Genomic DNA, 22,500 nt, shown 5'->3' with positions numbered 1-22,500 from the left:
CCCTGAGAGGTTTTTTAAAAAAAAAAATGTATTTATTGATGTATTTGTGGGAGAACAAGGAAGAGAAGTAAGAACAGATGTAACAGTCGCACATGCTATATAAAGAATTATCAACACCACTCCGCCACCACCAAAATGCCCTCAAATTGTTAGGTTAGTGTGTATGTATGGATAAGCTTGTGTGTGTGTGTGTCTGTTACATACATTCTTTTTTTGTTTATTTTATTTTATTAATTTTTTTTTTACACATTCCAGTCATTTGACTGTGGCCATATTGGAGCACCAGATTAAAGGATTTTAGTCTAAGAAATCGACCCCAGGACTTATTTTTCGTAAGCCTATTACTGATTCTATTGATCACTTTTGCGAAACTGCTAGGTTTCGGGGACATAAACACACTAACATCAGTTGTCAAATGATTGTAGTGGGGATAAACACCGACACAAACACATAAATATATATATATATATATATATATACGACAGGCTTCTTTCAGTTTCAGTCTGCCAGATTCACTTACAAGGCTTTGGTTGACATGAGGCTATAGTAGAAAACACTTGCCCAAGGTGCCATGGAGTGGGACTGAACCTGGAGCTATGTGGTTAGGAACAAGGGTTGTAAAAAATTAATTAATGAAAACTTAATTGCAATATATTGGTCCAATTAGTTGATTGGTACCATATCAACCAATTGCAACAGTCAGTGAAAATTTTTCAAATGGCTCATACTTCATTCAAAGTTTAATTGGCAAAAACATCATTCTATTATTATTTGAGGTATTGTGTTGATGCTCTGTTCTGACTGCTGAGAATAATTCACACATTCTGTCATGCTTAGGAATTGACTATTGTGTATGTTGCCATGTGTTGCAAGAGAGATATTTTCTCCATAGTATGTGAATTTGCTTTTTAGCAGTTGAAATATGTCGCAAACGTATTTTAACCTAAATTATATATATATATATTCTTTTATTTTTTTTACTTGTTTCAGTCATTTGACTGCGGCTATGCTGGAGCACCACCTTTAGTCGAGCAAATCGACCCCAGGACTCAGCCTTTGCAAACCCAGTACTTATTCTATCATTTTCTTTTACCGAACTGCTAAGTTACGGAGACATAAACTCACCAGCATCGGTTTTCAAGTGATATTGGGGGGACAAACACAGACACACACATACATATATATATATACGATGGGCTTCTTTCAGTTTCCACCTATCAAATCCACTCACGAGACCTTGGTCAACCTGAGGTTATAGTAGAAGACACTTGCCCAAAGTTCCATGCAGTGGGACTGAACCCAGAACCATGTGGTTGGTAAGCAAGCTACTTACCACACAGCCACTCCTATGCCTATGATACATATATATATATATAATTTTGGAAGAATCAGGCTCTTGCTACTCTGAGTTTCACCTGAGAGTGTGCAGGGCCTTCATAAAATATCATGGTATCGACAACTCTGTTTTTGTGATAGTCGACATTAAATGAACACACACACACACACATCTATTTTAAAAACCAACAAATGTTTTTGCGCACAATATTACATTGCAGTTTGCTAATGTATATGTGTGAGAGTGAATGTGTGAATGTATGTATATGTTTATAGACACACACACATGTATGCTGTTTGTATGTATTTGACTGTGTGTATGTTCAGATTAATTTGTATGTGTTTGCTTTATATGAATGGATGGTGGGTTCATAGTAGTTTTAATATGTAGCTAAACAGTGGGAAAACAGCGATAAAGGAGAAATAGAAAAGGGTTCTGCTACTGATGAGAAAGGGATGTGAGAAAGACAAGATATAATCAAGAGGTGAGAGAGAGACGGAGGGAGGAATTGATGGAAAAGAGACAAGGTAAACTGACATAGAAAGGGGACAAGGAGAAGACAGATTAAAAAGGTTACAAAAGAGATTTAAAAAGGGAATATCAGAGACTGGTAAGAAAGAGGTGTAAAAAACACAGAAGAAGAAGATGTTGAAGAATGGAGGTAGAGGTGAGAGAAGCTAAAATAATAAAAATCTTTTCTTCTCTAGGCACAAGGCCCAAAATTTTGGGGGAGGGGGCTAGTAGATTAGATTGACCCCAGTATGCAACTGGTACTTAATTTATCAACCCTGAAAGGATGAAAAGCAAAGTCGACCTAGGCGGAATTTGAACTCAGAACATAAAGACAGACAAAATACCTATTTCTTTATTACCCACAAGGGGCTAAACATAGAGGGGACAAACAAGGACAGACATAGGTATTAAGTCGATTACATCGACCCCAGTGCGTAACTGGTACTTTAATTTATCGACCCCGAAAGGATGAAAGGCAAAGTCGACCTTGGCGGAATTTGAACTCAGAACGTAACGGCAGACGAAATACCGCAAAGCATTTCGCCCGGCGTGCTAACGTTTCTGCCAGCTTGCCGCCTTACTAAAATAACAATAATACTAACAGTAATGATTTCAAATTTTGGCACAAGGCCAGCAAGTTTGGGGGAAGGGGGGTCAGTTAGTTACAAAGACTCTGGTGTTCAATTGATTCTCATTTTATCACCTCTGAAAAGATGAAAGGCAAAGTTGACCTCAGCGGAGTTTGAACTCAGAATGTAAAGACGGATGAAATGCCGCTAAGCATTTTGCATGGCATGCTAATGGTTCTGCCAGCTCTCCACCCATTTAATAATAATAATAATAATAATAAATTTTAACACAGGCAGGAGACCAAAAGTTATGGGGTGAGGTGAGGGCAGTGAAAGGCTAATATAAACATTAATAGTAACAATGGTAATTAATGACCAGCTCCCTGAAGACATCTCACATGTGAAGATATAATTTTTAAATAATGGCACCCTTTCATTGTTGTAAAGTCACCAGTCTCTTAACTCTCTCTTCACTCTCCCTTAAAAAATATCATTTATTCCAAATTTAGAAACATTTTTTTGTCATTATAAATGATTAGTAGTGATGTTGAATTAATTAATTTTATTGGCTCACTCTCTCAAAGATTAACCATTACTTTATAAGGTGATTGGGACACACTTGGATATTTCTCTAATCCACTGCATCATTGGAACAATCTCTTGATGAGTTACCTACCTACGACTTATTTTGACTAACATCGAACCTGATCTAGAAAATTTAGCTAGATCTCACCAGCGAAGTCATTAACTTGCAATATATGAAATAAATTTACAACCTTTGTCTTAATTAATTTTTTTAATCATTTCTCTGTTAAAATCTTAAACTGTCCAGTTTTTGAGTAAAATTATCATCTATGTTAATTTAGTTTAAACATGACACCTCACTCACCTCTCAGGTGTAGTAACATGATTAATATACTAAATTTTACCTATAGCAGTAATTATATTATACATGATAAAGCTGTTAATGGTTATTAAAATAAAATGAGATCTCATCAAGCATAGGGAAGTTATTTACCTGCAATGTATGAAGTAAATTAACAACTTTTGTCTTAATTAGTTTTTTTTATCATTTCACTGTTAAGAGCTTATACAAACCATTTTCAGAGGAAAATTTATAAATTATCATCCATGTTAACCCTTTCATTACCAACCCGACTGTAACCGCCTCTGGCTCTGAGTACAAATATCTTGTTTTCATAAGTTTTGAATTAAAAACTTCCACCAAACCTTTGTCACAATTTATGTTCCTAAAACTAGCTGAATGATAACTAAGTTATTTTACTAAATTCTTTGTTATATTTAAAGTAATTGAAAGAAACACACAGCATCTCAAAATAAATACAGTAACGAAAGGGTTAAGTTTGGTTTAGTTATGATACCTCACTCACCACTTAGATGGGTGTTAGGCATAACAACTACTTAAAAAGAGGTACTATAAAAAAGGGTTAAGGTCCACTGTGCAATACTTTCCCAGGGCAGGCATGGGCAATCTTTTATGAGAAGTGGGGGCCACGTGAGACATGGTTCATCATCAGGCAAGTCACACTACAGAAAAAATTGAAAGTAATTTTTCATTAGGCGTACCATTCAGAAAGTCCCACAGGCTAGGGGTTATCCATGGGTTGTCCATGACTGTTCTAGGGTAAGACAGCATGGCAGCCTGCCTACTGATGGTGTCTTCTGTTCTCCTAACAAGCCACGGTAGGACTGGAAATCAGTACTGTGGTGTCCGTCCATCAATAAAACACTCGTTAATCAACAACTCTATGCAGTGCTCCCACAAACTTACTGACGTAAGTAATTTTTGGTAGAAGAACAAATATAAATGCTCAAAGTTTTAAGTTACCAAAGAAAAAAAAAAGAAATTTAAAAAATGTTTTTTTTTTGATTAATTTGATTTGAGAAAAAACAACAACAAAAACATTAAAGATTAAAAAGAAACATTGCAACATGATAAAAAAAAAATCTTCCAGCTCCTTCCCCCTGCCTAGCATCCATACAACCTGTTCACACCTTCCTTCATCAATGGATATGCTAATTAGTATGTTAACAAAGAAAAAACAAATAGAAAATAGAAAAAACAACAACAAACAAAACAACACACAAAAAAAACGAAAACAAAAGAAATCATAGTTTCTGTCTGTCTGTTTGTCTCTCTCCACTCTTGGTTGAGGATGGATTTGAACTTGTGTTTAATGGGGGAGCGAGATGTTTATATGCCACAGTTGAAAGCAATTTGTCACGATGCTATTGAGAGAAGAGTGGGTCCGATGCTGGACAAACGTGGTATATTAGTCGACGTACAACAGGGAGTGGGTAACATTTGCGACATGGCAGTTTGCATCTGCAATGCCACAGCAGCAGCAGCAACAACAGCATCCGGAGAAAATTTCAGGAGGAGGCGTTTGACAGCATCACTAGACAAAGCACTGGACCCTACTGTTTGGTGGTGTTTACGGCAGAGCACATGATAATCGAATGGAGTAGTAGTACTAGTAGCAGCAGCGGTAGCTGGTTGTGGGTATATTTCTGAAAGCAGTAGTGATGATGGGTGTTGGCCCAAAGCCAGCACAGTTTTCCCTCTGCCAGCAACCAAAGTTTCCATCAAACACAGAGAACATATATTGCGGAGGTTAGGCAATTTTAACAAAGAAGTTAGACAGTCAGGAAGTTTCAGATGGAAATTCTCTTCGGAGAGAAAAGAAGACCTTAAAAGGTTGTGTTTCTGAGCAAAAGCTAGGCAACGATACGAAAGCTGAATGTTCCGCCACAAAGCAACATCGTCCCACCATCGGCTGAGGGGATTCCTCAGAGAAACATAACCATTTGAATATATGGAACTTGAGTGTCGGAGGTTTGATTTTGAACAGGTGCCCAAGCAAACTTCACCGGACATTCGACACCTCAGTAGACTATTATTTCCCCCGTGACTCTTCAAACAACTGCAGACTGGCTGCTGATTGGAGAACTGCATCAGAGACGAACATAAACTGGAACTTTCCGAAGAATCTGCAAGTTCTGCTGAATTCTCGAAAGTTTTCTCGTGTTTGCCATCGGAAGAACCGGCAGTACTTTCACTCTGCGAGTGACTCACTACCACCTTACTATTGCTGTCGTATTTTGATTCCAATTCGTGAGTCATGCAGCTGTTAGAATCCGTGGGATTCCCGTGCTGCTGATGTTGCTGCCTCTGCTGTTGTTGCGGAGAAGACGAAGCAGCTGATGCGTCGCAGTTGCTGTTGCTATTTTGGTTGCTGCTCCACATTGGGGAGTCATTCGGGTTTTCGTCGTGCTTCTGATTCTCCCCGTTTTCCCTAACAGCATGATTGAAGTCAGAATGTGGGTCGGACAGCTCTTCCTTGAAGAACACCACGATCACCGATATGTTGTCTTTGGAGCCGTTCTCCCTTGCAGACTTGATCAAGCTCTCTGCCACGGTCGAGAACTGACCGTTGTTCTTTTGCACGTGATTGTAGACCAGGTAGGGCAGCTTCTGTTTTTCAAGGTAATCCCATGCACCATCGCACGCCAGCATCAAGTAATCTTCAGACCCATTCATTTCATATGTAACCACATCAGCATCACTGCTAATACACGGCTTCTGGTCAGCATCACCTGTGTTAAAGAAGAAAAATGACGTAAGTTTATCACAAAATTAAAAAAAAAAACAAAGTGTTGAGGGAAAATCTTTAGAAAAAGGAAATATCAACATTCTTTTATTTGTTTCAGTCATTTGACTGCAGCCATGCTGGAAAACCACCTTTAGTTGAACAAATCGACCTTAGGACTTATTCTCTGTAAGCCTAGTACTTATTCTATTGGTCTCTTTTGCCAAACTGCTAAGTTACGGGTATGTAAACACACCAACATTGGTTGTCTAGCGATGGTGGGGGGAACAGACACACATATATATATATATATGATGAGCTTCTTTCAGTTTCCTTCTACCAAATCCACTCACAAAGCTTTGGTCGGCCCAAGGCTATAGTAGAAGACACTTGCCCAAGGTGCCACTCAGTGGGACTGAACCCGGAATTGTGTGGTTGGTAAATAAACCACTTACCACACAGCCACTCCTGCACCTACATATATATATATATATATATATATATATAATATATATATATATACACACACACATATATATCACTTTGTAAGTGTTATCTTCCACCGCTAATAGCTAATAATTGAAAAAAAAAATTACTAAAGCAAGCAGAGTTATGTCCCTTGCCTCAAAAAGACACCACCAATGGTTATAGCATTAATTGTCGAAGTAATCGGCACACCGTAGTGTATACAGTATATACAGACAGTAGTAGGTAAGAAAGCATGAGAATCAGGTAAGCTACACTGGAGATGGACCCTTTCGAAAATTGTTCCAACCACTTGAAAGATGTCAAATTTTCACCAGGATTTAAAAAAATCTACTTTAATGTGGTTTTGCATGCTGATAATGGAAAGCATATTAATAATTTTTTTTCTAGAAATTAATAAGGAAAAATGTTCAGGAGTGAATGTGTGGTAAGTAGCTTGCTTCCCGACATGGTTCCAGTACTAACCTATATTTCTGAGATGAAGAATTATGTAAATCATTGACAATGGATGGACAGGCGTCCTCACCTTGCTTGTTGTTACCACAAAGTTTTGGCCGATGTGCTCTCTAGTGTTCATCAGGTGTTCTGGTGGAATTTCGAACCCAACCCTTTATTATTACTAATGGGGTACTCTGTTCTCATTCCTAAGGTATTCTTTTTTGCTGATGCTGTTTTGTTTGTTGTTGATGTTATTTGCCAAGTCCCGGCCTGTGATTGAACTCAGTACACAACATGGCGCCACATAATTGCAACCATGCTGGAGGCACATAAACAAGGGCATCTAGCACACTCTGTAAAGTGGTTGGCATTAGGAAGGGCATCCAACAGTAGAAACCAAGCCTTATCAGATGGGAACCTGATGAAGCACTCTGGCAGGCAGCTCCTGTCAAACCGTCCAACCCATGCCAGCATTGAAAAACGGACATTAAATGATGATGCGTTTTATGCGATAAATGGAGAAGTGGTGATGAACGACAATTCTATAAATAATAATAAAATATTTGGTGTTCAGATTACTCTTTCAAATGTAATGCTTATTTATTCATACTGCTTTCAGTTAATCATGTCTTATCTCAGAGCTTTGAGATTTCAATGATGTGATTGCTTATTTTTAAAGTAACATTGTAGGGTAGGTGTGAGAGGCAGGATCTGGTTGGCTTGAACATAAAACAGGTATAATATTCAGGTCAGACATGGCCAGTTTAAATGCTAAAGCAATGGTTCCCAAACTTTTTCGAGCTGCTGGCCCTTTGACAGCCAGGCCACAGACCGCTTTCTAAAACAAATTCAAACCAACTGTATTTAACAAATAAAACTTAATCGGGAACCATGCAGTTGGGAATCAAGCTTCTTACAACACAGCCATGCCTGTGCATATATATATATATATATATATATATATTTAGATACATACACACACACTGTCTCTTTGCTTTGACTTCATGTGACAGTTGTAAATGAATGCCACTGTCCTGCAATTGGTTGGTTGAGATTAAATAATACAAATTTGTCCTATTGTAAAATAGGACAAATTTTTTACAATAGGACAAATTTATATTATTTGCTCTCAACCGAAACAAGGCTCTATAGCCTCACTACCTCCTCCTGGTCAAAAAAACCCCAACTTTTTGTTAGAGACCCCCTCCACACTTTTTTTGGACCAGGAGGAGGTAGTGAGGTTATCAAACCTTGCTTTAGTTGAGACTAAATAATATAAATTTCCAATCTTCCTGTGAAAATATGTCTGGTGATAGGGAAACATTAACTTGCTTGGAAACAGGGAAGGGTTGGCAACAGGAAGGGCATCTGGCTGTAGAAAATCCATCAACCTCAACAATAGTCTGCCCGACCCATGCGAGCATGGTGAAGTGTAAAAGGAGAGATGATGATGATGATAACGATGATGATGAAATAGATGGGTTTAAGAAAAAATATCAACCTACCAATTGCCCTTGATACGGAGATGTTACCATTAACACGGCTGATACCACTTACGAGGAGTACAATGCCACCAAGATCTTCAATTCGTTTCTTTTCGTCCTGAAAAGACATTTATATATATTATTAAAAAAAAGGAAAATTATCAATTAGAGACATAAGGCACATGGTAAGAAGTAGCTGTGCGGTAAGAGGTTTGCCTCCCAACCAGATGGTTCCTGGTTCACTCTCACTGCATGGAACATTGGGCAAGTGTCTCCTATTATAGCTTGAAGCTGACCAAAGCCTTGTGAGTGGATTTGGTAGATGGAAACTGAAAGAAGCCTTTGACTAAAAATTCTTCAAAGTGATGCCCCAGCATGGCCACAGTCTAATGACTGAAAGAGGTAACAGATAAAATAGAACCATAGAAAGTTGCTAGAGTCTGAAAATGACTAAGACTGATGACTCATGAAGACTGATGATGGCTAATGGTGACTGATGGGAGAAGGATGCAGTTTTTTTTTTATACTCATAGGCACGGTGTGGCTGTGTGGTAAGGAGCTAGATTCTCAACCACATGCTTCCAGGTTCAGTCCCACTGCATGGGACCTTGGGTATGTGTCTTCTACTCTAGGCTTGTACGAACCAAAGCCTTGTGAGTGGATTTAGTAGATGGAAACTGAAAGAAGCCTGTCTTATATGCATGTGTGTGTGTCTTTGTTTGTCCCCTGCTACCACATGACAACCAGTGTTTGGTGTGTTTACATCCCCATAACTTAGTGGTCTGACAAAAGAGACTGATAGAATAAGTACCAGGCTTTTAAAAAATTTTAAAATACTGGGTGTCAATTCATTCAACTGAAAATTCTTCAAGATGTTGCCCCAGCATGGCCACAGTCGAATGACTGAAACGAGTAAAATATAAAAGATAAATGATAACTAGGGGTGGTTAAGTCGATTACACTGACCCCCAGTACTCTACTGGTACTTATTTTATTGACACCGAAAGGAATAAAGAGAAAGTCTGACTCAGTGGAATTTTAACTCTGAACATAAGTACAGGAGAAATGCCTCAAATCATTTCGCCCAGTATGCTAATGATACTAACGAGTAGTTATAATAGGATCTTTTCGGTTTGAACGGCAGTTTTTAACATAATTTCTAGGTAACTAAACACTTTTAAACTTCGCATTCTGGTAGAATGTGTTTATAAAACATCTTTTTCTCTTGGCTTTATTGAGAAAATTCTATAGTTTGTAAGATATTTGTTTTTTTTTTGCTTCAATTTCTGCAATTTCAACCAATCACTGACATCTATTGAGGTAAACAACATTCTGTGCCGTATGAATATGTACCTCGTTTAAGAAACAGATTGGGTTTATTTACATTTGTGAAGAAAAAAAAGATACCCTTCCCCCCACCCGTAACCCTAACCCCAAACCTAAAATAGATTGAAATGCAATAGATCAATACTAGGGTCATAATTATGGGTGACAATTTCATATGACACCGCTAGAAAAAACTGCCGTTCAAACCGAAAAGATCCTTATAATAGATCGTATATATTATAGTTGCTACTAGTCTTACCTGCCTGGCTGGTGTGTGGGGCATTGTCATGTCTATCACCTGACTGTTGCGTACCAGCACAGCTTGAGAGTCACCCAACCAGCTGACATGGATGGTTGATCCCCGGATCAGTGCTGTTATACCTGTGGTGCCACTTTTCAGCTTCTGTAAATATAAATTATTATCATCAAGTTATTTACGACAACAACAACAACAATATAAACATATTTCTGCCTCTTTTTCACACTCTAATCTTTCATCATCTGATAGAAGATCACCTCCTCCAATGACCCCACCTCTCTCAAAATTCCTTGTCTTGCAAAATTACTTGGTGACCCTGTTGGTGCTGGTGCCACGTAAAAAGCATCCAGTCCACATTGTGAAGTGGTTGGCATTTGGAAGGGATAAAGCTGTATAAAAACCATGCCAAAACGGATCTCACCTGTGCTTGTGCCATATAAAAAGCACTCAGTTCACTCTGTGGGGTGGTTGGTGTTAGGAAGGGCATCATCATCATCATTTAACATCTACATCCCATGCTGGCATGGGTTGGATAGTTTGACAAGAGCCGCCCAGGTAGAATGCCATTCCTTCTATCTGATACTCCTTTAATCCTTACCCTATCATCTTTTTACATTCTCATATCTTTCTATCATCCTCACCATCCCATTCCTTCTACCAATTTATCTTGACTGACCACTAACCAGTCCACTTACCCTCTCTTCATCTCTTTATTATCTCTCTCCCCGCTTTTCTTTTTTCTTTTCTTTGTTCCTCTCTTCCTGTTTTCGATTTGGCCTTGCAAATACATTCCCTACTTTTAAGTCACTTTAAATAAAACCCTCGATAACACTAACACCGTGTACAAACTCTATACTTGGAATGACCAATTTCAAATACTATTGGAACTTACAAGGTACTGGAATCTTATATGTATACCATTCTGCCTAAATAATGGATCTACAGATGCAATATCCCTGCATATCTCACATCTATTTTCATTCCTCCACTTCACTCTCTATTTCATATCTTATCCAAAATAACTATTGCTTAACCATTTTCTCACATCGTTTCCGATGAAGGGATATATAAAATATCCTGGAAACAGCTGTAAGACCTTCTATCTATAAATGTTCTAAAATCTTTCAGAGCCTTGGATTTTTATCTCATTCTGAAAATATTTTTTATATATGAACTACGTTGGACTCCGCATTCGCATAACCACCGAACCTGGAGCTTAACTATAGTCTGTCCATAGCACTTACTCAGCATTACCTGACACCTTTGGGTCTTATTGAGACCATTACCCCACCTCTCTCTCTCTCTCTCTATATATATATATATATATATATATGGCACGTAAAAGCACCCACTACACTTGGAGTGGTTGGCGTTAGGAAGGGCATCCAGCTGTAGAAACTCTGCCAGATCAAGATTGAAGCCTGGTGCAGCCATCTGGTTCACTAGCTCTCAGTCATTCGTCCAACCCATGCTAGCATAGAATGTGGACGTTAAACGATGATGATGATGATATGTAAAGCAAAAACACCTATTTTAACAACAATAACGGCAACAAATCACCGAAAAGTTGTTTTTTAAACATTGACTAACTATACGGGTCCAGTAGAGTAAAATAGGTATCAGAAAAAGGACCATAAGCAAAAAAGAGTTGAGAACCACTGCTCTAAACCACTCAAAGGGAATGCCCCAGCATGGCTGCAATCTAATGACTGAAGCAAGTGAGAGAGCAAAAATAAAAGTTATAATTATTTCCAGCAATATTTTTAATGTCTGCAGTCCTAAATATGTTAAGACATGCAAAACTGCTGATGTTAGAATAAAAATAAGAAGTAAAAAACTGGGACAGCATAACCAAGTTATTCAGAAGATTATATGTGGACAGCGATAATTTATTAAGTATTGCTTTTAGTGTGTCTAGAATGTGTCGTTACTTAGATAAATATAACAAGTGAGATTAATAATAAGCACATGTTAAGCATGTGGCTTTGGGTTTGAGCTGGATGTGAGTGTGTAGTAGCAAGTAAGCAAATGTGGGAAGTGTCTTCTGCTATAGCTGACCGATGGATGGCCAATGACTTGTGAGTGAAGTTTGCTTTGTTTAACAGAAACTGTGCAGAACACTCCTTATCACACACGGCTCAGTGGTTAGTGTGTAGGGCTTACAAGCACGGAGTTGTGAGTTTGATTCTCGTACCGGGTTGTGTGTCATGTTCTTGAGCAAGACATTTTATTTCATGTTGCTCCAGTTCACTCAGCTGGTGCCAAGCTGTATCGGCCTTTATTTTTCCCTTGGACAACACTGGTGGCTTGGAGAGGGGCGGCTTGTATGCATGGGTGATTGCTGGTGTTCCATAAAAACAACCTTACCTGGACATGTACCTTGGAGGGTAACTTTCTAGGTGCAATCCCATGATATAATATGGTACCTCCAAACACATGACATCTTGGGTAACTGTCTGAGTTGCAAGTACCTTCAGAGGGTCCTGTATACAACACCACAACTCATAGTCTTGCCTCACCCTACTGGTATTATTCAGGGATAATCAAAAGCAAGACACATCTGGTATCAAGTGGAAACATAGAATCGGGTAAAAAAAAACCTACAGAATTATGGAAATACACACACACACATTCATACATATACATATACATCCTCATATATATATATATATATATATATTTTCGAAATCCAATGATACCCTACACGCCTATTTGGTTGTGAAATTTTACAAATACACTTTCTCAGGGAGATATGATATACCTATTATTATGGATAATACTATATTTACTTTTCATATTTTTCATAGTGTGATGTAACTTTTTGGAATAACAATGCATGCGGCTGAAGAGAGCTTTAAACCATCTTTTATATCTATTATACGCTGATGAAAGAACAGGTCGTTTATAAAGCTTGAAACACGTGTACCGCTACATCCTTTGTGTTCTGTTTTTGATTTTATATGATATGTATATATATATGGAGGCGCAATGGCCCAGTGGTTAGGGCAGCGGACTCGCGGTCATAGGATTGCAGTTTCGATTCCCAGACCGGGCGTTGTGTGTGTTTATTGAGCGAAAACACCTAAAAGCTCCACGAGGCTCCGGCAGGGGGTGGTGATCCCTGATGTACTCTTTCATCGCTCTTTCTCTCTTTCTTCTGTTGGCCTGCTCGCTTAGCCAGCGGGGTGGCGTCATTCAAAAGCTAAAAAAAAACAATGTGAAGCGCATTGTGACCAGCGATGTGTAACAACATCTGATGGTCTGGTCGGTCACGTGATCACGTGATGTATATATATACACATGTTGTCTAAACAGTTGTACCCTCATATATACACACCCACACAATCAGGTTGACATACAAACAAATTTAGAACAATAAAAGTGATGTTAGAACGTAAGAATTGCTCTCTTTCTCTCTAAATCACTCTTCATATATACATCCCACTTGCTCCCTTATATATATATATATATATACATATATATATATATGCATACACACTGTATTTGATGACATAATAGATATACGCAAGCATATTAGACCCACCCCAATTTTAGCAGTGCATTTTCAAGAGTCTTTCGTGCAGTAGATGTTATTGTAAGGCACGAATTAAAGTTGCTCTTACCTCAAATTACAATTGGCGGCAATCCCTCCATGTGTCAGATCACGAGGAAAACCAGCCTCACAGCTATTACACTACAACCACTCCCTGCACACTTGACCCTGCCACAGACCCCATAAGCAGGAGGCCATCTTTAACCTGTTGCTTCCTGAATGACCTCTTGTTATCCTTCACTCTTCTGGTCCCTTCATGATGTCACTCCCTCTCCCTTCTGCTCACTCACCCGTCCTCCACAGTAAACCTTATGGGAGGCCCAACTTCGCATACAGGACCTGGGATGATTTTTTGAGACAAAAAGCATATCTTACATGACATCAGATATGGTACACATTTTTTTACACACACACACACACACACATGGTTCCAGGTTCAATCCCACTGCATGGTCCCTTGGATAAGTGTCTTCTATTATAGCCTCAAGCCGACCAAAACCTTGTGAGTGGATTTGGTAGATGGAAACTGAAAGCCCATCGTATATATACATATATATATATATGTAGGCGCAGGAGTGGCTGTGTGGTAAGTAGCTTGCTTACCAACCACATAGTTCCGGGTTCAGTCCCACTGCGTGACACTTTGGGCAAGTGTCTTCGACTATAGCCTCGAGCTGACCAAAGCCTTGTGAGTGGATTTGGTAGATGGAAACTGAAAGAAGCCCGTCTTATATATGTATGTGTGTGTACATGTTTGTGTGTCTGTGTTTGTTCCCCCAACATCGCTTGACAACTGATGCTGGTGTGTTTACGTCCCCGTAACTTAGCGGTTCGACAAAGGAGACCGATAGAATAAGTACTAGGCTTACAAAGAATAAGTCCCAGGGTCGATTTGCTCGGCTAAAGGCGGTGCTCCAGCATGGCCGCAGCCAAATGACTGAAACAAGTAAAAGAGTATATATATTATATATATATGTCTATGTGTATGTTACCCCTGCCATTGTTTGACAACCGATGCTGGTGTGTTTATGTCCCTGTAACTTAGCAGTTCAGCAAAAGAGTCCAATAGAATAAACACTAGGCTTACAAAGAATAGATCCTAGGGTTGATTTCTTTGACCAAAACCCTTTAAGGCAGTGCTCCAGCATGGCTGCAGTCAAATGACTAAAACAAGTAAAAGAATATATTTTACCTCTCGTTTAGATTTTTCCAGGAAATGTTTGTCGGTGAGTTTGTAACTGTATTTAAGGGCACATGGGGCATCGGAGGAGAAATATGGGTTGTGAACCATGTTGCAGTGCAGATGGGTCATTGTATAAACAGCTGCCTCCACACCAGAGTGACCATCATAAACAGCATAGTAGGACTGGTTAGGGTAACCCTGCAACAAATAATAATACAAGATCAGATGGTGGTGGTGGTGAGGATGGGGTGATGGTGGTGAGGATGGGACGATGGTGGTGAGGATGGGACGATGGTGGTGAGGATGGGGCAATGATGGTGAGGATGGTACGATGGTGGTGAGGATGGGATGATGGTGGTGAGGATGAGACATGGAGGTGAGGATGGGACAGTGGTGGTGAGGATGGGACGATGGTGGTGAGGATGGGATGATGGGGTGAGGATGGGATGATGGTGGTGAGGATGGGACGATGGTGGTGAGGATGGGACGATGGTGGTGGTGATGGGGACGATGGTGGCAGTGGTTTTGAAGGTAGTGATGGAGGCAATAGTAGTGATAGTAGTGATGGGGCGATGGAAGTGATGGGGATGATGGAAGCAATGGTAGTGATGGCAGTGAGGGGGGACAATGGCAGTGATGATGGGGATGATGGTGGCAATGGTAGTGATGGAGATGATGGTGATGGTGGCAATGGTAATGATGAGGATGATGATGGTGAATAGGACAGTGGTGGTGATGGGGATGATGGTGGCGAAGGGTATAATGGTGATGATGATCAAAATGGTGGTATTGATGACAATGTTGAGATAATTATAATGATGATGTTAATGATGATGATGAGAATAGTGGTGACGATGACATAAACAATGATGGTGAGGTTCATGATGATGATGATGATTTTGATCATGATTATATTTTTGATCATGACTATACTTATGATGACGCCGACAACAACGGTGATGTATGTAACAATAATAGACAGAGTCAAAAAGTAAAAAAAAACGTTTACGTACTTTTAAGGCAAAAAGACTATTTAGATCGGGAAGAACGATGTGTCGGTCTTCCATCTTCCGCCGGAAGTTCCGAATAGCCGACACACTGACTCTATAATTACAATCAGGCACTTTGAATTTCGGTAAGCTACCTTGCATCAGTAGGCAGACTTCGTGTACTTGGGCAATGACTTCTTTGAGCAGAGCACGGGCATCAATTTCTGGAAATATACGGAGAGAAATGAGGTTAGATTAGCTTCTGTTATGAAAAAAAAATAAGAACTGTCTTGAGTCCTGGGACTCATAGGGTCAGTCGTCTGGTTTCCATGGTGTGCAAGTGACCGACATCACAACGTTATGCGTGTGTGTGTGTTTGTTTGTTTGTATATGTGTGTCTGTGTGTTTGTATGAGAATGTATGCATGAGTTTGTGTGTGTGTGTGTAAATGTATGTGTTTTTGCGTGAATGTTTGTTTGTTTGTATATGTGTGTCTGTGTGTATGTATGAGAATGTATGCATGAGTTTGTGTGTGTGTGTGTGTGTGTTTGTGTAAATGTATGTGTTTTTGTGTGAATGTGTGTTTGTTTGTATATGTGTGTCTGTGTGTTTGTATGAGAATGTATGCATGTGTTTGTGTGTGTGTTTGTGTAAATGTATGTGTTTTTGTGTGAATGTGTGTGTCTGTGTATCCTTGTCTTTTACATTGCATGATGGTTGTAAATGAGTGTCACTGTCATGCAAGCAGTGTCCTTCACTACCAATATTGTGCAGAAACATGTCTGGACATTGGGAAGTATCACTTTACTTGTAAACAAGTTCAGCAAAAGAAACTGATAAAATAAGTAACAGGCCTTAGAAGAAAAAAAATAGGTGTTGGGGTCAATTTTTTTCAGCTAAAGTTCTGCAAGACAGTGCCCCAGCATGGCCACAGTCTAATGACTGAAACAAGTAAAGAAATAAAAGAAGTAGAGCTGTCATACACACAGGTATATATGTATACATACCACTCAATATGAGCATTATATATATATATATATATATATATATACAGATGATACTATGTATGTATGTGTGTGTATGTATATACACATACATACACCTGGCCATATTTCAAAAACTTACAAAATACTTTCTTATCATAATTATAATTACTAATTGATTGAGACATGGGGCATGTGTGTATGTGTGTATATATATTCTATTCCTACCTAGAGCTATATAAGTTAAGAACACCGTAATATAATTATATTAAAGCCAATAATATTTAATGATATACACATTATCTTAACTCACCAACTCAACATCTAAATTACTTACATTTAAATTAACTTATAATTATGCTGCCACCTGACATCTTTGGCATTTCACATACAGATATGAATTCTGAATTTACAATATAACAGCCATTCAACTTTTTATTATCAATTCTTCCAATTATCAGCCATAAATTTAGCAGTTTTCATTGCTCGTTTAAGATTAATTAGCATTACAAGGTGGCAAACTGGCAGAAATGTTAGCACACTGGGTGAAATGGTTAGCGGTATTTCGTCTGTCTTTACGTTCTGAGTCCAAATTCTCTTGAGGTTGACTTTGCCTTTCATTCTTTCAGGGTCAATAAATTAAGTACCAGTTGCGTACTGGGGTCGATCTAATCAACTGGCCCCCTCCCACAAAATATCAGGCCTTGTGCTTAGAGTAGAAAAAAATATTATTATTATTACCCTGCTACCACTGCTGATATACATATGCATCTATCTTATCTATCTATCCATATATCTTACCTTCGAAACATGCATTGAGTCGAACTAGGGACAGCTGATGAAGGGGAATATTCCTTGTATTGTTTTTCTTGTACTCTGTTTTTTCGTTGTTAAAAAAAGTCCGTTTCCTAGTTTGTTTTTATGTTTTGGTTTCTCGTTGTGTTCTACGTTTATTTGTGGTGTCCTGTACTCATATATATATATATATATATATATATGCATGTATATATACATATAGATGTAGGTACGTACATATATGTATGTATGTATGCATATATTTTAATTATTAAATTATATATATATATATATATGTATATATATATATATATATATATATATATATATCATCATCATTTAGCGCCCATTGTCCATGCTGGCATGGGTTGGTCAGTTTGACCAGAGCTGGCAAGCTGGGGAGCTGCATCAGACTCCAGTCTGATCTGGCATGGTTTCTGTAAGTGGATGCTCTTCCCAACACTAACTATTTTACAGAGTGTGCTGGGTGCTTTTAATCTGTCTGTATGTCTGTCTGTTTGTATATACGTATGTAATTATAAGATCCAAGGATCTAAGTATAGGAAGTTTGTAAGCTTCAAGCAGTCCGTGGTAGGTATAAAAAAAAAACAACATTGATGGAGCAATAATAATTTATTGGTGAAGGTTGTAGGCTTTTCCCATATCAAAGTTTGATAAGCTGAAAAGATTTTTTTATAGGTCACGGTTAGCAACTTGAGTTGCTATGAATGCAAATAAAAATCCAAACTGAGGGAATGAAGCAGGTAAAATCCAGGCTACATATGTTTCCTAGCTCACAGATTCTCTGATGTAATAATTACTCAATGAGGGGTGTTCACTGAGCTACTCTTAAAACTGAAGATATCTTAATTAGAGGAAGGTTACACTGTCGTTAAGGAATCCCAAAATTAACTCGCTGAAGATATAATTTGAAATATATCTATAGCTATAACTATCTATCTATCTATATATCATCATCATCATCATTTAACATTTGTTGTCCATGCTGGCATGGGTTGGACAGTTTGACAAGGGCTGGCATGCTGGAAGGCTGCACAAGTCTCCAGTCTGATTTGACATGGTTTTCTACAGCTGGATGCCCTTCCTAATGCCAACTGCTCTGACAGTGTAATGGGTGCTTTTATGTGCCACCGGCATGGGTGCCATTTGCATGACACCAGTATCTGCCATGACTGCGATTTTGCTCAGCTTGATTGATCTTCTTCTCAAGCACAACATAATGCCAAAGGTCTTGGTCATTGCCTCCGAGGCCCAACACTTGAGAGGAGCTTGGACATACATATATATCATTGCTACTATGTTAAACTGTCATATGTCCAAATTTGGCCAAATGCATTCTTTTTTCAATATTTAATTTTGCTTGCAATACCTGGTTCTTTAGGTCTAACTATCGTATCTCCAGCTGCTTCAGATGAAAACTGTCAAAGTGTAGAAGTACAACGGTTTAGCATTTTCCAAAAGTGTAGCAAGTCCCACATAAGACAGTTTTGCCAAAATATTTCTGACTGAAAATATCATACATGCATGGAGTTACAATTTTATGCACCCCAAAAAATATTGTTAAGTTGAAACTGTTGCTAATGTCAAAAGAAATGGAATGGTGAAGCTATTTTCTTTCATTTTCTGAAAAGCAACGTTTTGGACTTACGACACTTTTGCATAATAGCAACGATATATATATATATATATATATATATATATAAGATTTATTGAAAAAGCATAGTGTTTACTGATTTTAACCCACGCTGGTGGAAAGGGGAGAGCAGAAATTCTTCGCTTGCATATTTTGGGTTTGCTGGCACTGTTAGTTTCGAGCAGATCTTCAGAAGCGATAAGAAGCCAAAAGCTCCCACTTTCAGTGTTTTCAAATCCAAACCAAGGAGTTCTGAGCTGATGATAGAAATGTCGAGTTGACTAATCTTGAAACGTACGTTCTCAAATAACCTTTGCATTTGATTTTTTTAATGTCTTTACCCCCATACTTTCGTGAGTTGAATTGAGCAAACACTATATGAGAGAGATTTTCTTTAAGTATTAGAAATAGTTTTAAAAAAGTTTTTTTAGCTACTATTTCTAATGAGTTCAGTATGTGGCAAAGTAATTTATTTTACTAAGCCCTTTTATATAATGTAATAATTTGAATTCGCCTTAAATGGTCCCTTTACATACCGAATACTTGGTGAAATTGATTAATAATTAATTAATTTTACCCTCAATTGTTGAAATTATATATATATATATATATATATATATATATATAGAAATTCGGGGTAATTATAAGCACCTGTGTATACCGTTTGGTGGTGTAGGTGGTGGAGTAAATTGATCAAAATAAAAACATGATGCCAAGGATTCAGCGGTACATATGTTTTGGGCCTTTATTAGACAGATGCCAAGGATTCAGCGGTACATATGTTTCGGGCCTATATATATACACACACATATCCACAAGTTTTTTTATTCTCTCTCTGTTTATTTTCTCTTATTACTTTCTGTTGAAGAGCACAGGCTTGAAACGTAAAAGACTTTCTCACTTTCCTGAGCATCAAATTAATACACCTGCTTGTTCATACACCTGTCTTTGTCTTTTGTTTTTCTGTAAATTTCAACTATATATATATATATATATATGTGCCGGTGGCACGTAAAAAGCACCATTCGAGTGTGATTGTTACCTGCGACGCCTTACTGGCACTTGTGCTGGTGGCATGTGAATAAACATTCAAGCGTGGTTGTTGTCAGTACCGACTGACTGGCCCTCGTGCCGGTGGCACATAAAAGCACCCACTACACTCTCAGAATGGTTGACGTTAGGAAGGGCATCCAGCTGTAGAAACTCTGCCAGATCAGATTGGAGCCTGGTGCAGCCATCTGGTTCGCCAGTCCTCAGTCAAATCACCCAACCCATGCTAGCATGGAAAGCGGACATTAAACGATGATGATGATGATGATTATATATATATATATACACATATATACATACATACATACACACCAACAAACATGTGTGTTTTCTGTGATGATTTGGTAAGTGGTGCTAATTTTTACAATTCTCTAAACAATAATAATAATATTTTATAAGCTTAAAGCTCATAAGCAATCACTTTGTATTGACTGAAGAAAATAGTCTGGCATATAAGCTCGCAATGGAAGTATCTATCTATCTGTCTGTCTGTCTATCTATCTGTCTGTCTGTCTATCTATCTTACCATCTATCTATCTATCTATCTGTCTGTCTGTCTATCTATCTTACCATCTATCTATCTATCTGTCTGTCTGTCTGTGCATGCATGCAAACACATTGTAAAGTGGTTGGCAATATGTTATAGTGGTTGGGGTTAGAAAAAGGCATCCAGCTGCAGAAACCAAAACGATGTTGGAGCTCACGCAGCCCTGCATCTTGCGAGATCCTGTCAAACTGTCCAACCCATGCCAGCACGGTAAACACATTAAATGATGGCGGTGATATATAGGAGGAAGGGGGGAAAGAGAAAGAAAGATAGACAGAAGCAGTTTGTGTGAGTGTGTGTGTGTGTGTAAGGTTATTTATGCATGCAAACATATACACAAACATAAGCATATTATCTAGATAACACATGCACATAAACAGAACCACCAACATCGCCTACATTTACAGACAGATTATCCAGAACCACATAAAGTGGAAAAGTCAAAATATATGGCACAAAGGAGGAGGAGGCAGAAAATGAAGAGGAAGAAATAATGGAGGAAGATGAAGAAAGTGTAGGAGGAGGAAAAGGAAGAGAGGAAGGAGTAATGGAACCTGATGAAGAAGAAGAGGAGGCGGAAGAAGAAGAAGAAAAGACTGCTTAAGCTGAGACTTTTTATCACAATGAATCAGTGAAGCGGAAATCCCATCCTCCCCAGACTGTGTGAAATATCCAGCTGTTGTTTCTAATATGGATTAGGCTTAGGTAGGGAGTGGGTGTGGGGGTTGTGGTGGTGGTGGTGGTTTTGGTGGCTGTGGTGGTGTTGGTGGTGTTGGTGGTGTTGGTGGTTGTGTTGGTGTTGGTAGTGGCAGAGTCATTAGCATACTGTGCTAAAATGCTTAGTGGTATTTTGTGGGTCTTTAGGTTCTGGGTTCAAAGTCTGGCAAAGTTGACTTTGCTTTTTCATCTTTTCAGGGTCAATAACACAAGTACCAGTTGAGCACTGGGGACAATGTAATCAGCTTACCCACTCCCACAACCCATATTAATTTTCTAAGTTGGAAAATGCTTAGTGGCTTTCGACTTTGCCTTTCATCCTTTTAGGGTCAATGTAATTGATTGACCCTCCCCACCACCTGAAATCATTGGCCTTTTTCAAAAATGTGAAACGAATATTCATTTTCCATGTTGGCATGGGCTGGATAGTCTCACAGGATCTGGTGGGTTGCAGGTCTGCCTTGAGCTCCCATGTCAGCCTTGGTACGGTTTCTATGGCTGAATAGCCTGCCTAATACCAACAAGTTTACAGGAGTGGCTCTGTGGTAAGTAGCTTGCTAACCAACCACATGGTCCCGGGTTCAGACCCACTGTGTGGCATCTTGGGCAAGTGTCTTCTGCTATAGCCTCGGGCCGACCAAAGCCTTGTGAGTGGATTTGGTAGACGGAAACTGAAAGAAGCCTGTCGTATATATGTATATATATGTGTGTGTGAGTGTGTATATGTTTGTGTGTCAGTGTTTGTCCTTTTAGTATTGCTTGACAACCGATGCTGGTGTGTTTATGTCCCTGTCACTTAGCGGTTCAGCAAAAGAGACCGATAGAATAAGTACTGGGCTTACAAAGAATAAGTCCCGGGGTTGATTTGCTTGACTAAAAGAAGTGCTCCAGCATGGCCGCAGTCAAATGACTGAAACAAGTAAAAGAGTAAAAGGAGTAAAGCGTGTACTGGATGCTTTCTTTTGTGACGCCGGCACTAGAGAGGTTGCCGTGTAACTTGCAAGACA

At 38.8% G+C, this 22,500-nt stretch overlaps 2 protein-coding genes across 2 annotated transcripts in view; one reads left to right on the top strand and one right to left on the bottom strand.

Moving 5' to 3' along the window:
* Positions 1 to 22,500, top strand: part of LOC115224865 (DNA repair protein RAD51 homolog 3) — a 246,069-nt gene that overhangs the window by 7,815 nt on the left and 215,754 nt on the right. The window lies entirely within an intron of this gene.
* The window catches only part of LOC115224894 (protein phosphatase 1E), a 150,736-nt gene continuing 132,787 nt past the window's right edge, over positions 4,552 to 22,500 (bottom strand). The window contains exons 3-7 of the mRNA XM_029795851.2: positions 15,772 to 15,971; positions 14,768 to 14,956; positions 10,023 to 10,166; positions 8,459 to 8,555; positions 4,552 to 6,036 (exon numbers count right to left, since the gene is read on the bottom strand). Coding sequence (XP_029651711.1) covers positions 4,661 to 6,036; positions 8,459 to 8,555; positions 10,023 to 10,166; positions 14,768 to 14,956; positions 15,772 to 15,971 — 2,006 coding nt within the window. The 3' untranslated portion in view covers positions 4,552 to 4,660. The remainder of the gene's footprint in view (positions 6,037 to 8,458; positions 8,556 to 10,022; positions 10,167 to 14,767; positions 14,957 to 15,771; positions 15,972 to 22,500) is intronic.

The sequence above is a fragment of the Octopus sinensis genome, linkage group LG26, assembly GCF_006345805.1.
Source record: "Octopus sinensis linkage group LG26, ASM634580v1, whole genome shotgun sequence".
Classification (NCBI taxonomy): domain Eukaryota; kingdom Metazoa; phylum Mollusca; class Cephalopoda; order Octopoda; family Octopodidae; genus Octopus; species Octopus sinensis.
Note: the sequence above shows the minus strand (reverse complement) of the source record. Positions and strands in the feature narration are given on the sequence as shown.